At 35.5% G+C, this 16,722-nt stretch overlaps 1 protein-coding gene across 1 annotated transcript in view; it reads right to left on the reverse strand.

Moving 5' to 3' along the window:
- The window catches only part of LOC150079903 (tetraspanin-11-like), a 95,995-nt gene extending 79,939 nt beyond the window's left edge, over positions 1 to 16,056 (reverse strand). The window contains exons 1-2 of the mRNA XM_090383275.1: positions 15,912 to 16,056; positions 6,298 to 6,389 (exon numbers count right to left, since the gene is read on the reverse strand). Of these exons, the coding sequence (XP_090239401.1) occupies positions 6,298 to 6,389; positions 15,912 to 16,056 (237 nt within the window). The remainder of the gene's footprint in view (positions 1 to 6,297; positions 6,390 to 15,911) is intronic.
- Between the last annotated feature and the right edge of the window lie 666 nt (positions 16,057 to 16,722).

The raw sequence follows: 16,722 nt of genomic DNA on the forward strand, positions 1-16,722 counted from the left end.
AAGTGGCTTGATTTTTTTTCCAAAGTTCCTAAGGAAAATATACCCAATATCAGTAGAATAGTAAGATTTGTTAAGTATTCCTGGCTCAAATGCTGTAGTAGAAAGGGTGTTTTCGTCAATGAAATTGAAGTGGACAGATGTCAGAAACAGAAGACACCGAGAATTAATCGAGGCAGAGTTGCAGATTGCAATGAATTTCTCTTTTACATATAAAGAGTTCCTTTAATATGTAAAACATTGTTAAAAAGGGCAAAATGTCAAAATAAGTACAATTAAAATATCAGACAATTTGAATTTTATTGTATTTTTTAAAACTAATTTTATCAACAAAAAATCTTCCTTTTTTTTTTTTTTTTTTTTTTTTTTTAGGAAAACCTGACAACCCTAGTAATGACCTCCATGGAAGTTAAGGAAAAAACTTTATTGGGAAATGATGTAATGTTAGCTGGCGTTTATGTTGATCCCAAGCAGATGTTTATTAACAGACTAACAGCAAAGCAAAGGAAGATTTATGTGATATAGCACTCAGAATAAGAAACCCTCAAGAATGCTCAGCCCCAGGAGATGAAATACAAAGCAATCTACCACCATCATCATCGTTTAATACTAATTCTGAAGATGAGTTTGATTTTGAAAAGATTATTGACAAACAGCACAGATCAAAACGTTGTCGACTGGAATCAGAAAAAGGCATACCACATGTTACTCCTAGTACATTGACTAATTCAAGTTAGAAGTATTAGCATCCCTCACTGAAGTTGAAAAAATTGATCATCAATCAAAGATGTCAGTAAAAGATGCAATATTAAAACACACCTGACTGAGAAATACCATCACATACTGAGGAGCAGGGCTATGGAGTCAGAGGTTTCTATGTAGCTGGAGCCTGTTAAAAAAAAACTGGCTCCATGGCTCCAACTAACTTGGTCAGTCACAATTGTGAGGGTAGCACATATGTCATATGATTTGGGTGCTTCATTGTATAGTTTCATTTCCCTGTTCTTTTTGTTTACTATTATTATTATTATTTTTTTTTTTAATGTTTAAATTATACGAGATAGTGTGCAACTGGTGGCTGCACAGCCCCTACTTAAGCCAGTGTAGAGTGTTTATTTTCAGCTCTAAAAATCATTAAATAAGATTTGAGAGCATCAGTGAAAGAGGACTTGCTTGAGGCAATCTTGTTCTTAAGAACAAACTGCTATACATAATTAAAAATTTGAAAATTCAGTTTTTAAGGGAATTAAAGTTAATTTGCATGTTTTAATATGGCAAATATAAGTAAATGTTTTTTTCTATAATGGAATAAGTTGTTTTCAATTCATAATTCATTGATTTTTGTTCCTTTTGTTATTAAACTAAAGGTCAAATTAAAATGTGTTTTTTTAGTCTATAATGTAAAGATCATTCCAACAGTGTTTTCATTTGTCAGTTGAGTATGATCATTGCTCACTTCAACAGTTTAAAACTAAATTAGGATTTTGATAAATTAAAGGAGCCAGAGATGGAGCCACAAAATATTTCTTCTGGCTCCACAGCCCTGCTGAGGAGCCTCCTAAAAGCAAAGCTGAATAGCAGGAACATGGTCAGGGCCATTAACATCTATGCAGTCCCAGTACAACACACTCCTTTGGGATCATAGATTGGAACAATACTGAGCCAGAGGAAATTATGGGATCAACCAAGATAATGATGACCAAGAGCCACAAACACCACTTGAAGTTGCCTGTCAAGAGACTGGCGGTCCAGAAAAAGTGGGAGAGATTTGACAGACCTTACTGAACAAAAGAAAGTGATTAAGAACCTTAGGGAATACTTCCAGGAAAACACAGTGCCAGTCTACCAAGAAATAAGGAAGATAAACAAATGGCACACACTACTCAACCTCAATGAGACACAACTCACACAGACGTAGGAAAGAGCGAGAGAGAGAGGGATGGGTAAAGAAAGTATTCCATAGCAGACATTACAATGTTATCCATCAAGACTACATAGATAAGATGGCTTCCAATGCATGGCTCACGAGTGGGAGGCTGTTCCCCAAGATCGAAGGATTAATGCTTGCCATCCAAGGCCAAGTAATCTATAGGAAATACGTCGCCACGGACCCCACAGTAACAGATTATATGTGTTGGTAATGCCGTCTGATCCCAGAATCAACCTAGCACATCACCGCAGAATGCAGGATGATTACTCAGATGGAGTACACTCACAGAAACAACCAGGTCACCATCATAATACATCATTTGATAGTGCAAAAAATACCAGCTGATCAAAAAAAAGTGTACCATATTACAAATACTAACCCCAGGCCACACTAGAGACCCTCTCCCTAATCATAAACTATACTGGGATCACGTACAAGACAATCCTGCACAACAGACCATATATAACCCCTTATCAACAAGAAGGAAATGGCTACCTACCTGACTGACAGAGCAATGCCCAAAGCGACCTCCAAAAAAATCTATGAGCAAAAGATTGGGAAGTACACAGACCCTGTCTTGGGTCTGTGTACTTCCCAATCTTTTGCTCATAGATTTTTTTTGGAGGTCAAATAAATGTGGCATAAATGACCTTCCTGATCACTATGTCAACCACCAGCATGATACCAAAGAGCTTCCATAAGAACCTAGCAGCAACAGGCCTCCCAGAGAACACTTACATGGCACTTAAGAAAGCCGTGACCCTAAACACCTGTAGGATAGTAAAGTTTCTCAACCAATAGTAATAATAATAGAAACCAGACACAATCAACCAATCCATGCATTTGATATCAGTAGCTGTGATGGGGTGAAAAAAATGCCATGAGAGTAATAATAATAAAATAAATAATACTTTCTCCTATCACTAAAAATGATCATCCAATTCTGCTTTGAACTTGACCAAACTTTTGCCCTTTGCCTTGACCATCATGGCAGATAATTTATTTCAATGATCTATAATATATTACCTAAGGGTAAACATAATGGAATATCGTCTTCTGTTATTCCCTAGATTTTATATTCGTGGTCCCTACTTCTTTCCTTTACCATTCAAAACATACCTTCCTTGTTCATTTTAATGGTTCACCCTCCCCTCAGAGCCTTATATTCTCAATAAGGGTGCCCAAAGCTTTGCAGGCTGTACCTTCTAAGCCTTTCTCCATATGAACATTGAATGGCAGCACTCATCAATCTGGTTCTCCTTCATTAAATTCTCTTTAGAAGCTTTACGTCGTTCTTCAGGTTTGGCCTCCAGACTAAACATAGCATTCTAAATGCAGTCTAATTATAGACTTAAACATAGAAATGGGAAGAGAAGAAGACATTGCAAGAGAAGAAATGGTCCTATAAATCATAAACATAACACCATGTAATCATAACCTCCGTCTTTTTTTTGTCTTGAACCACTTTTAACTTTTCTCTCCAGCTCTTGGATTTCTCTTTCTAGGTGCAAGCCTTACATTTAGAAGCACTAAACTTCAGTTGCCACTTTTCAGACCATATCTGCAACCTAAGCCATTAGAGTGGCTGCAATGGTATCTTAAATTTGTAAATCAAATCCTCCTATTTACATTCTCTAAATGGTTATATAGTAATCTGTTGTTTTCATTTTGATATGCTATGAATTACAAGCCATTAATTTTTCGTTTCCCCATTTAACAGATGTGAATTGAAGACAAGCATCTCACTTTCGTTTCACTGGCTAAATGTGAACAGCTGACAAAAACACAGACATTCACGTTGCTTCTGCCAGATGCAACACGACCATCTTGTTTCAATCTGGGGTTCTCAAGTGACCTTGAAAATGTGTTTCCATAGCTTGACTAGACTTTTCCATAGCTTGAGGCTTCAGCCCTAAACGCTTTATAGTGACCTTGAAAATTATAAAAAATACAATAAAAATTTTATTATTATTGGTTTCACTCATTTATTTTTATTCAATATTTTTAAGTGAGTTTAGTAAGTTATAATTACTAGAAAAAACTGTTTTAAATTCAGTAAAAAAAAGCTAAAAATTATTTTTTTATAATTAAAACAAGAACGGTGTCTCACACATGCCACACAAGCATCTTTGTTAAATTGAGGGTGTGGGCAATGGAAAGTTAAATCATCAGCAAACTTTGACAACTTCCCCTGTGTCTCCTCATCAATGCCATTAGGAAGATTAAAAACATAGGAGGGCACTTCAGCATTAATCCCTGAGGGATCTGCTACACTGGATGATGCTGAAGAATGTGTGAAAGTATTATTGAGACTGGGTTGGAAGAAAGAAGTAGAATTAGGGATACCAATTCAGAAAAACAGTGACCATGGAAATATTGGTAGAAAAGGAATGCAGTATAAACTGCGTAAGAGCAAGTGGAATGAGACAGTTAATTTAAAAGTAAATGTCTTCTGAACAGAGTTGAGGAGTTATAAAATGATCTGTGGAAGGGAAAAATTGCACAGTAGGGACTGTGATCTATACAGAGAGAAAAAGACGGTACCTACTCAGCAAAAATAAAAGTGGAAGTAAGAAAGGGAAGCCCAGTTATTTGAATGTAAAGTGATGTTTATATGTTTAGAAGTTAGGATTAAACCAAATAAAGGGATTTGTTTTAGTCAATTAACCTGTACATTACTCAAGTTCAGCACTAGAGAAAAGGTTTTTTTTAACCAGGAATCACAGAGGACTGGGTTTTAGAAAGGCATTAACAAATTCTCTGTTCCTACTGGTGAATGACCTCAAGATCAACGTTTAAAGATGGATGGACGGACAGATGAATGAACAGACAGAGAGACAGATATTTAACTAATTGAGATATTGTGGAAATCCAGGTTAGTCAAACTGAAATATATATGCTGTAATTAGGAAAACAGTCAATGGAATAAAGTCACTGACATACAAGAGAAAAAGAATCAGTTAAGAACAACTAAGGTACTCAAGTATTAAGTGAGTGTGAAAATTTACTATCACAGAACCATTTCTCTCTAGTGAACAGCTAGAGAGGAAACTAACAACCTAACTGTAAAAAACAGACCATAATTAAATGGCAGAGATTTGTAACCCATCTCAAGAATTGGTTGGATGTGGAAACATTGTGTTGCAGAAGGAAAAACAAAGTGGTGAAATAAAAGGGTATAAAATGGGAGCACAAAACAGCATATATATTAGCATAGCAATTATATGCACTGCCTGAGAAAGAGTAAAGATGCTTTGAGAATTTAGTTTGCTTAATCTTTTTAAAACACTATACTTTGTTTAGCTTACCATGTAAATTACTAGTTTCCAAATGCTGCAATTCACTTGATTGTCTCTGCATTCTTTCCAATATATCTATGTCCTTTCTAAAATGAGGCAGAATTTGTAGAAACAGAGTTTTGCATTGTGTTTAGGACTTGAAAAAAAGTGAGTAAACGTAATGTTGAGACATTTTCTCTAGGATAGGATGATGCAAATAAGGAGCCACATATTATAATTAAATAAATATAATCATAATCATAGACTGGACATAAGAAATTATGTCAAAGAGTATTCAACTATTGGAACAAGTCACCAACTAGCCTTGTACAGTTAGAGAACGTACATAAATTTAAAGAGCAATTAGGTAGATAAAACAGAAAACCAGGAGACATTTTATTTTATCTGATTTTTTATTTCATTTATTTGTTATTTCGTTTATTTATATATAGTAAACCCTCCTGTTATAGTACTTTGAGGGAGACTAGCCATAACAAACAATATTTTTCATATTCCTTCACTATTTTTAGTAGATAATGTTCATAGTGTTTTTGTTTTTTATTGCACTGTTTATAAAGCAGTACATGTCAAAAACCTGCACACAAGATTTTAAACCTAAACACTATAATATAAGATATTAAAAAAATGCATCATACGTTACAGGATATAAGCAAGAGTATTATAACAGCAGTTTACTGTGTATTTAAAAATTTTATTTTTTTCACAGATGTTGCTATATGAGTTTTGTTTCCTTACATCATTTCATCATTTTGAAACTAATAACAACGAGAACTGGAGAATAAACTTTTACATAAGACATATTTAATCAAGACTTGTGCATAAGGATATATTTTAATCAAGATTTTTGCCAAGATTAACCATTGCTAAACATTAGCTGTTGGTAATATTTTCCAATCTCAGTAAGGAAATGAGGGAATAAATTGATGATGATGAGGTGGCATTATGTAATATAGCCAAATGTGGTAAATTCTCATTTTGAAAATACTGTGCTTTATTGGTAGATATTAATGAAAAATATTTATTACTAAAAATGAATAACTGTGTTTAAAATAGATTGCCAAATATACTTACCCAAAAAAGCATACACATCACAAAGACAATGCTTGCACTTAACCTAAATTCCCTCTCTAAAAGTTCAATTTCATATGTTTTGTCTTCAAACGCTACAAAAGCAAATATATATATATAAATATACAGCAATTAAATTTAAATCTAATTAATTAATTCATTCAATTTGGCTTAAATTATTAGTTGATTGGCTGATTACTTAAATTTATCAATAAGCTACAGATCCCATATGACATTAACTGACAAAGGAATATCAACAAGACATTAATAGATAGAAGCCACAGTAGACTTAATCCTCTGCTACTAATATGGCACGATGAATTTCCAATTCATCCACAACGAATTGGAAATACATCATGGATGTTACTGGTCCATGATGTATTTCCAATTCATCATGGACCAGTAACATCCATGATGTATTTCGAATTCATCATGGATGTTACTGGTCCACGATGATTCTTCCATTACCAGTCTGTGATGATTATATTTTACAAAAGTACTGGTCTGCGACAGATTAGAAATAAACGGAACTGGTCCTACACCACAGATAGTGTGAGAAGCACTGCTCTAGAATGTTATCTAGAGCAGTGCTTCCCATACACTTCTATATCAATATCTAAATTGTCTTGTCTAAATTCTCTTAAAGAAACTCTTCGTGTGAGCAGAATACCAGTTCCTCACAAAGTGAATAACTTCAAATGTACTTAGATATGGAATATGCCATTGAAGAAATCATCTTGCGTACAAATGTACAGCTTCCTGCGAATTACAATGCGCCATTCCATAAATATATCTGCATATTCTTCATTTATAGACTCCATTTTCAAATAAAATCATGTAGCTAATCAAAAATACAACAAAACACGAATAGCGAACAAAAACCCCTCACTCTACAAGTACTGTGCACAGTACTTGTAGAGTGAAGGAGAGGAGAGAGGTGGGGGTAAACAGTCATTATTGTGATGTTACTTCATCCAAACAGAAAGAATTAAGAAGGCTAGTGTATTTCAGATTTAATTTATGGTTCTTGAGACTATCACAGACATTCTCTCAGGTATTCCAAGCTGGGCTTGCTACCTGGGAGTCTAAAACCCTGATGGAACTGATATTCATTCAAATCAAGTGGATCTAATTTTGGCAAAATTCAGTCAGTCTGTGACAGCTTCTGCTTGCACCTTCATGATGGTGGGACTGTTAGTAACCCTGGGTAGAACTATGATGTTCAAGTCCTGAAATATGGCACCTAACATACTGGAGGTGACCACCCAGGTGTGAACTAATGTAAGCAGGGCTCTAGGTATGGCACACACACACATGGAGGAATGCAGCACCACTGTGTTACCAAGGCAATAATAGGTGGTAATTGACTCATCAACCAGTGCACCACCACCACTTTGCTTATGGGAGGTTTGAAGTGGTGGAACCATGTTTAGTCACCACAGCAAAACTCCAGTAACCCTCCATCTATTCCATCATGTAGTATGATTGATGTCTTTTGAGATTATAATGGGTCTCATGGTGAGATCCAATCTTCCTTACATTTTGAGGGTACAGCTCTAAAACAGTGTTTGCAGGTTGGCTGTTAGATAGTCCACTGGACCGAACCTATTGTTAACTCTCTAGGAAGCATCCGGATCAGCTAGTGTATTATCACGCTGCCTCTACTCTGGCGGACAATGACAACCAAAGTGGATAAAAATTTTATACCACCATGTCCACCACTTTGGGGGGGGGGGAGAAGATAGAGGGCTTCAATTGGTTGTTGAAAGAGTACAGGGGCCTATTTGTGAATCTTGTGGTAGGACAGAATTTGTAGTTTAGCTACTGATACACTACTACATTGACTGCTCAGCTATGCCAGACCCCATGGAAGGTACTGAATTATTATTATTATTTTTTTTTATGATTATTTCAAGCACAAAAGGTATTAATACCTATAGTACTTTAGTATTGTGTAGAGATTGAAGCAGTGGTTCCTAGTGGGACATTTTGTTTTTAATGCCGATAGTGGGATCTACTGCAGAAACCGATATTTGTAAACTAGCTGAGTCACATCGAACCCAGGGATCATATTAAATTGCATGTTTAAATTAAATATTATCTCTGTATATAAAAAGATATTTGATGCTAAGCATGGTTATTATTTAATTAATTATCAACATGAAATGCAAAACCAGAGCATGTATCCAAATATCCGAATATGTTTTACTGATTTTAGTGTAGAGTAAGGAAATTTTCTCAGTTCATTCACAATTTATGTATTGGATAGTTTATTGGATACCTTTCATTTGGACTTGATTGGCTAGTTTTCATTTGGATAGTTTATTGGATAATTTATTTGATAGTTTTTATTTATGATATCAGGTTAGGTTAAGATATTCCCAAGCAGTTCAAGGAGTATCTTGAACAAAAAAAAATCATGCATCAGTGAATTATGTTAAAGTGAGCCATTATTAAAAAAAGCAGTCTGTCAACAGAGCTAGGAAAGAATTGTTTAATTTCGTTGCTGACATGAAACAATTCTTAACTAGTTCTGCTGATATGAAATAACAGAACTAGGAAAGAAGTGTTTCACATCAGCAATTTTTTTTAATGAATCCCCAAACATGAAAGGCAATAGAAACTAGAGTCCCTAGTGTTGTGTATGGGTTGAAGAAAGAAGATACTTGTTGACATCAAATTTGAATTTTCTGTAATTTTGAACTTTTTGGAAAATACACATGAAGGAAGACTGTTCCAGAAAACAGAAGTACTACTGTAAAGATATAAATGATGAAGATAAAAAATTGGTTGTGTCTGAACTGAAGTTGAAAGGAATAGGGGAATTAATTCAGAAGTACCTTGTCTTTAGATACAATAGAAATTTAATGCCTATAAGAGAAAGAATGGGGAAATTTGTCAGTCATGGGTCATTAATTAATCTGACTAACCTCCTTTGAACATGGTGTGAAAGCCTGAGAGATATTTTGGGAATATCATCCCAAATGTGGGAATAATATTTGAATGTAGGTCAATTTCAGATTTGTACAGAGCGATTAGTTCTTGTTTATATTCTGGCACAATCACCAGGCCAGAGGAGTTTACAACAAATCATGAATACAATCATTAACCATATTTAAAACTCATAGGCTTGAACCAGAGTCCATTCAAAAAGCATGTGCTACTACACTCCCGTTTCTGCCCACTTGGCAGAAAAAAGTAACACCAAGAGCAAAAAAGAAAATACAGTTTTGTGATGTGCTTATGCCAAGAAAGATTAGAAGTCAGGATAATCTTTAATAGAACTCAGATTTCTAGACAAGTCTAGAAATCTGAGTGTCAACAAAAATGAGAAGTACAGCAGATCCTTTTTTTTTGTGAGAAATAACAGAGGCTTAAGTTTTAGAAAGATAGAAGTTAAAAGGTTTCTTTGCCCCACTGGAGAATTACCTAAAGATCAGCATTCATGGAATTAGTTGTGGTTATTTCTCAGAAATTAAAGCCATTTGAACAGGAAACAGTTTCTGAAAATGGAAGGTGGAATGCAGTGTGCTACCATCATTAAAACTATGGATAGGATTTTAAGTAAGCAGAAGCAGGTCATTAATGTACAAGAGGAAAGAGCAGGAGAATGATTTGTACCTTGGAGAACACCACAGACCTCATTTCAAGAAGAATGTAGAGCTGCTGGAACGAGTACAGAGAAGGGTAACAAGATTAGGGTTGCTCTTACGAAGAAAGGCTTAAGTTTTGCAAATTACAGAGTCTGGAGACTAGGCATCGGCGAGGTGATCTCATAGAGGTGTATAAGGCTTTGAATGGCTTGAGCATGCTCAATGCAGATGGGATTCTTCCTCTCGCTCAGAATAATCACCTGAGAGGGCATAAATTCAAATTGAGGAAGGATAGTTGCAGAACCGATGTATGGAAGTTTGCTTTTAGCCAGTGGGTGATTTATCGATACTGTTACTGCATTTGTTGCTGTTGTCATCTGCTATGAGTTTTTAAAAATTCCGTCACTTTACAGTCAGTTCTGCTATAACGACCATTTTAACAATGCGAATTTGCTCCAATGCAACTGATGTATTAGGGAACAATGCGAGTATAATGTGATTTCGGTTCAGGAATTTGTGTTTGTGAGTATAACATGATTTCAGTGCAGGAATTTGTGCTCACCTGATGTTATTTGCAGATTTCATCTGCGAATAACACCAGGTGAACACAAAATCCTGCACCGAGCTGAACGCAGTGACTGAAGAATGCCTTGAGCTGAATGTAGCTTAAAAAATGTCAAACATAATGTGTGACAGCTGTATATCTCAATCTACTGTACTTTTATTGGTCAGAGACACACTATTGTCGTTCGCTGTATTTACAAGATAAAGGATAACAGGTGATATCGTAGGAAAACGCACGTTTTTCTGTTCGAACAGAAATTTCATGAGGCAAGACAGCATGAGCAGAGGAGCACATTTCTGGAGGTCACTACCATAAAACAGTAAAAACAATTTGCAGTTCCCAGTTTATTGAGTTTTTTTTGTTAGTGCAATCTAATTATAAATGGGTGGTAAACTCAATCTCATTGCATTTGTGATAATACCAATAGCTGGAATTCTGTGGGTTTTTACGTTATTATGAAATCCTCCATGAAATCTTCAATCATATAAAAAAAATAAATAAATTTTCAGAATCTTCTCTTCATTCCTATTTTTTAAGCTTCGTAAACTCTTGTTACTCCGTATCTCACTTATGCAATTTGTGCGTACCGTGTTCATAGTTATTGATTGCTTATCTTTTTTACAGTGCTTTGCAACATTTTTTTTAGTGCTTTGCCCCATCCCTATTTTAAATTTCAGTAAAAAAAAAAAAATTTATTGAACAGAAATATCAATTAGTATGCATACATTACAGTATGAATGAAGCTATGTATGTAAGCGTACATAGTCTCCGACCAATACAAGGTATCTTGTCAAGATAAAGTGCTACATTTACTGTAATATTTATTTATTAGAAATTTAAGATTAAATCTGTATTAGCAATTTCATTGGGTTTCTAACTTTTTTTGACTGTTTTACTTACCAAACTGAACATTTTTTTTAGTGCTTTGCCCCATCCCTATTTTTCCCATAAGCCCTGGTGTTTTTAATACACGAAATACCATAACACGGAGATTTTTAGGAACACATATACCGCATTAAAGCAGAACTGACTGTACTAATGCCTTTTAAATCAATCAAATAAATAAATTTTCGGTTTATACTATCCTTAAATAAACAGAAAATAAATTTTCTGTTTATTTAAAGATACTTATATGGCACAGTATAACTTAAGCCATCTGTTTATTTGTACAAAGCCTGGTTTGATGATAAGGTATTGTCTACCGTAAAGGATGTTAACTGTTATAGGATCTACGAATATGAAGTATAATGTTTTATTTATTTATTATTGTATTGTTTAATTAATTTTTATTTATTTTATTATATATATATATATATATATATATATATTATTTATTTTAAAATAAATATTTTTGTTTCAAATATATAATTTTTGGTTGAAGTTAGGGTAAAACTCCAGAGTACTAGTCCATATTTCAACAAATGGATGGGAACAAAGCAGTGACTGACAGTTGCCACTCACTGCTTCCCCGCCCACTATCCTCCTAGGTTGATATGCCTATGGTGTTCATTCCCCCACTTGCTGCTGTTTTTTAACCGGGAACTCGTTTTACAATTTTAAAACAGCAGGATGGGGGATAAACACCTTACCTAAGCTGAGAACCCCCCCCTCGACGACACAAAACAATCAGAAAGAAAATGCCTTCACAATAATCACCCAATCACAGAACTCGACCATACAATCCCTCTATTCTATGCCCACTGCTCAGAGACAAGTGGTACCCAAATAATGGATTTTAGCCAAAGTTAGAATATTATTATTATTAGCCATATGGTGCAAGGAAACCTGAGGCTTATGCTGCACCAGCCAAAAAAATTCCCGAGTTACCCTGAGAGAGAGAGAGGGGGGGGGGAATCACCAAGAAAGAGAAGAATGATGATATCCAGCTCAGGACCCTGGGTGTGCCAAACCCATACTCACCAGATGTGAGCCCCTGAGGTTAATGATACACCTTCCGAGAAATCGTTAAGTAGGCACTGCTTAAGCAGTGACACCCGGGGTCACTCCTCCTACAACCCCCAGGGGCTCACATCTGGTGAATATGGGCTTGGCACACCCAGGGTCCTGAGCTGGATATCATCATTCTTCTCTTTCTTGGTGGTTTCCTTCTCTCTCAGGGTAATTCAGAATTTTTTTTTTTTTTTTTTTTGCATGGTGCAGCATAAAGGCACAATTCCACTGAGGCAACACTGAACGACAAGAGGCATGCTACATGTTTCTAAGTGTGCGACTATGTTCCACAATGTCGCATGCGGAATTTGACTCCATGTGTCGCATGCGCTATGTCGTCTATGCTTTGAAGCATACGTCTCAACGATTCCATGGAGGCAACTTCAGTTTGGTACATCATGTTTTTACAAACAGTCACGACAGCTGCATATTTGGTAATAGCTTTGAATCGTAGAAAAAAAAGAAGAAAGCCACGGTGGTGGAGAAGAGAATTATATGTTGGTGGTGAAGAAGCTCAGAATGATTTTTACAATAACTTGGTTGCTGATAATGAAGCATTATTTCGAAATTTCACACGAATGAGCAAAGAAGATTTTGAGTACTTGCTTGAGAAAGTCTCACCTATTATAAAAAAATATGATACCAACTTTCGTGAGGCAATACGACCTCGTGTGAAAATGTTAGTAACATTGAGATATTTGGGTACAGATGATAGCTATCCATCCCTTATGTATCTGTTTCGGATATCTGAGCCAAGCATTTCTCGAATTATTCCAGAGCTATGCAGAGCTTTGATCGACGTTCTACATGATTTTGTCGAGGTAAGTAAAAATATTATTATGCTAAACATTTTATTTATTACAAACATACATATATTATTACAAGATTTCAAGTCAATTCGGCAGAGTCTTCTTAGTTAGGAATTCAGAAAGTACTGGAAAAGTCAAAAGGTTTTCTGAGCTGTTGGATGGCTCAGAAAATGTCATTGCAGATGCTCCAGAGGATAGAACAGTGAAACTACTACTTTCATACTCGTAGTTGTGAGGCAGATTCTCGGCCCCAGAGGATAGAACAGTGCAACCACTACTTTCATAGTTGTTACGAAGAAGTGTACTAGTTCGAGTAGGCACATTTTCGACATCATATTTGCCCATAGCTGCTTCAAATAATGTATTATTTATTATGTGCTTAACCATTGTTCATGCTCTAGAGCTTAAATTTCGCAGCTCATTAGCCACATGGTCTTCATATGTTGAGCAATCATCTCTTTGACACGCATTTTTTAAAATACTATATGCTTCCTCTTCACGATCCGAAGGAGATAAACACTTCCATGTCTTTTTAGGGGCAATGTATTTTTTACTTTCCTCTTCACAGCTATTTCTTTCGTTTATTGGACATTTCATGCTGATTTCAAGGCATATTGACTTCTGCTTGAGTATCTTGAGTGTGTCGACTGCCTTCTTGTTCTTCTTCCTGCAATTACAAAAATGCAATTACTAGATAACTAAATTTGTTTTGAATTTTTCCAGATGCCATGCACTGAAGATGGGTGGAGAAAGATAGCAAAAGATTTTGAAGTTTCCTGGAATTACCTGCATTGTATTGGAGCTTGTGACGGAAAACATGTAGCCATGCAAAACCCAAAAAACAGTGGCAGTATGTTTTTCAACTACAAAGGGATTTTCAGCATTGTTTTGATGGCCATTGCTGACGCAAACTATAATTTCATATACGCTAATATTGGCTGTCGAGGCAGGATTTCTGACAGAGGTGTTTTTCGAGAAACGTCATTTTATAAGAAATTGGCCAAACGAAACCTACAATTACCACAACCACTTCCTGGTAGCAATAAGTTATCGCCTTATGTAATATTGACAGATGATGTGTTCCCTCTGCTGGAACACATCATGAAACCCTTTAGCAGCTACCACGACAAAGGCTCTTGTCAGAGACAATACAATTATAGACATTCTCACATTCGCAGAGTAGTGGAAAATACTTTTGGGTTGCTATCATCTGTGTTTTGTGTATTTAGAAAACCACTAATGATTAATGTGAAAAACTTTGAAATCATCACAACAACATGTATTTATTTTCATAACTTTTTGAGAAGGAGTAAAACATCGCGATCACTATACTCTCCTTAAGGAACCTTTGACCATGAAACACGAGATGGAAATATTATTCCGGGATCATGGAGGGCAGTTATCCGAGGCGATACTGGTCTGCAGGATTTGCAACATAGAGCACGGAGGGCAACTTTTGAAGCTAAAGAAGTGAGAAACAAATTTATGAGATATTTTCAATCAGATGAAGTGGCAACTTTTGAAGCTAAAGAAGTGAGAAACAAATTTATGAGATATTTTCAATCAGATGAAGTGCGTGTGCCTTGGCAGGACCTTTATGCCTAACTTTTATATGTACTATTCAAATATATAATTATTCAAATTAAGGTAATTAAGTTTTAAATTAAAAAAAAAACTCACCTCAAAGTCCTCCTCATCACTGACGGCAGTTGACAATGTTGATATAGGCACATCGACGTACAATAAAAAACTCAAAAGCTCAAATGCAAACCATTTCCTTTTTTTGCTAGGAGATGAACCACTCTTCTTTGATTTTATTTTTTTTCGCTCACGATGGAAAGCTGAACGCAAATTCTTGATTTTCTTTTTCACATCAGTCACACTACAATCGTAGTTACTAGCTAACTGCTTCAGCTTATCATTTTTAACTCTGTTGTCTTTATAATCACTAATTTTATTATTCCATAACTCCGGTGAATTATGATAATCTTCAATAAACAAGATAGTTTTTTCAATATTCCACTCCATGTCGCGCCGACTGTCGGATAACGACGACATTGTGCGACACGTGAAACTTGTCGCGAGGTGACGCATGCGCCCCGGCAACAACAATCAACATGTAGCATGCGGCAAAGATACTTGCTCCTTGTCGCTTCGTGTTCCTTCGATTGAAAGACTGTGTGTAGCATGCATCAATGTCGCATGCAACATGTTGCCTCAGTGGAATTCCACCTTTAGCCTCAGGCTTCCTTGCGCCGTATGGCTGATGATAATAATAATAATAATACACATTGACATTTGACAGGCTGCTAATACCGGACTTTTATCCAGGGAAAAGCTGGAGTAAACTCCGATTTTAATCCAGCGGAGACGGTGGAATAAACACACTGACTGAAACAGATACCGTATACCGAAGAGGTCAGTCCTGTCAATCACTGCTCGCGATGATCTATGGAATAGCGCTTCATATTCTAAATTTAACCTTGCTTTTAATTCTTTTTAACTTCCGGAACGCTGTTCTGGTGAATTCAGGCAGAGAAAAACCCTGGGATTGATGTTACAAAATTCTGCAATTTGAATTGCCTTAAATGTTTAAGTTTAATTGCATTTGCAACTTCGGGTGTAAAATTTTCATTATGAACTAGCCAATGTCAGTGCATAAAAATGTATGAAACGTTTACAAAACGAAACTTTACTTACAATATCTTGTCTTTCTGAAAGTAACGTACTGAGGCAATCGATCAACAAATTTTTGTGATGCTGCCCTTGGAGCACCTGGTGTACTTATGGAACTTTTGCCAATGACATCGCTCTCTTCCTCTTCTATAGCTTCCATTACATTCATTTTTAGGGCAGTTGCAATTACTTTTATCAGTTAAAAAAAAAAAAAAAAAGGCTTACCGGGTATCACATTAAATTTGATGCTTTTATAATTATGGGATACAAACGCAACTATGAAATCAACCAAATATAATTCCACATTCCTAATTAATAATATACACAAATAAAATGTCTTTAGATATATTTTAAACTTTATCCGGTAAAACTACATTCCCCATCATCAACGTACATTAAAAACACACACCAAAACATTTTGAACATTGATTGCTAATCACTGCATTTACGCACCCAAGTGTGCATACCAAAAAATTAAAAATATAATAATTTTAAAGAAAATATTTTCCAATATCTAGGTTAATCACATACACTCAGGTTGCTACTTAAATTAGAAAAATAAACAAAACATAATAATAATAAAATTAAATTAAAGTACTCAAAACAATTACTGTCAAAATCGGAATAGTCAATAAGGAATATTGCGACTTCCGAAAACACTGTATTTATTATAGAGTAAAATAAATAAAATATTTTACACTATAATAAATATAGTGTTTTCGTAGGCTGACATAATTCCTTGAGGCCTAAACGGTACGGGGGAACGATGAATATGGGACGATGACCAAGCTGATGCTTTGAACCGAATTCAAGTTTTTTCAGCATCCTTACGTTT

Source organism: Mastigoproctus giganteus, chromosome 10, assembly GCF_048544385.1.
Source record: "Mastigoproctus giganteus isolate SK-2022 chromosome 10, ASM4854438v1, whole genome shotgun sequence".
Lineage (NCBI taxonomy): Eukaryota > Metazoa > Arthropoda > Arachnida > Uropygi > Thelyphonidae > Mastigoproctus > Mastigoproctus giganteus.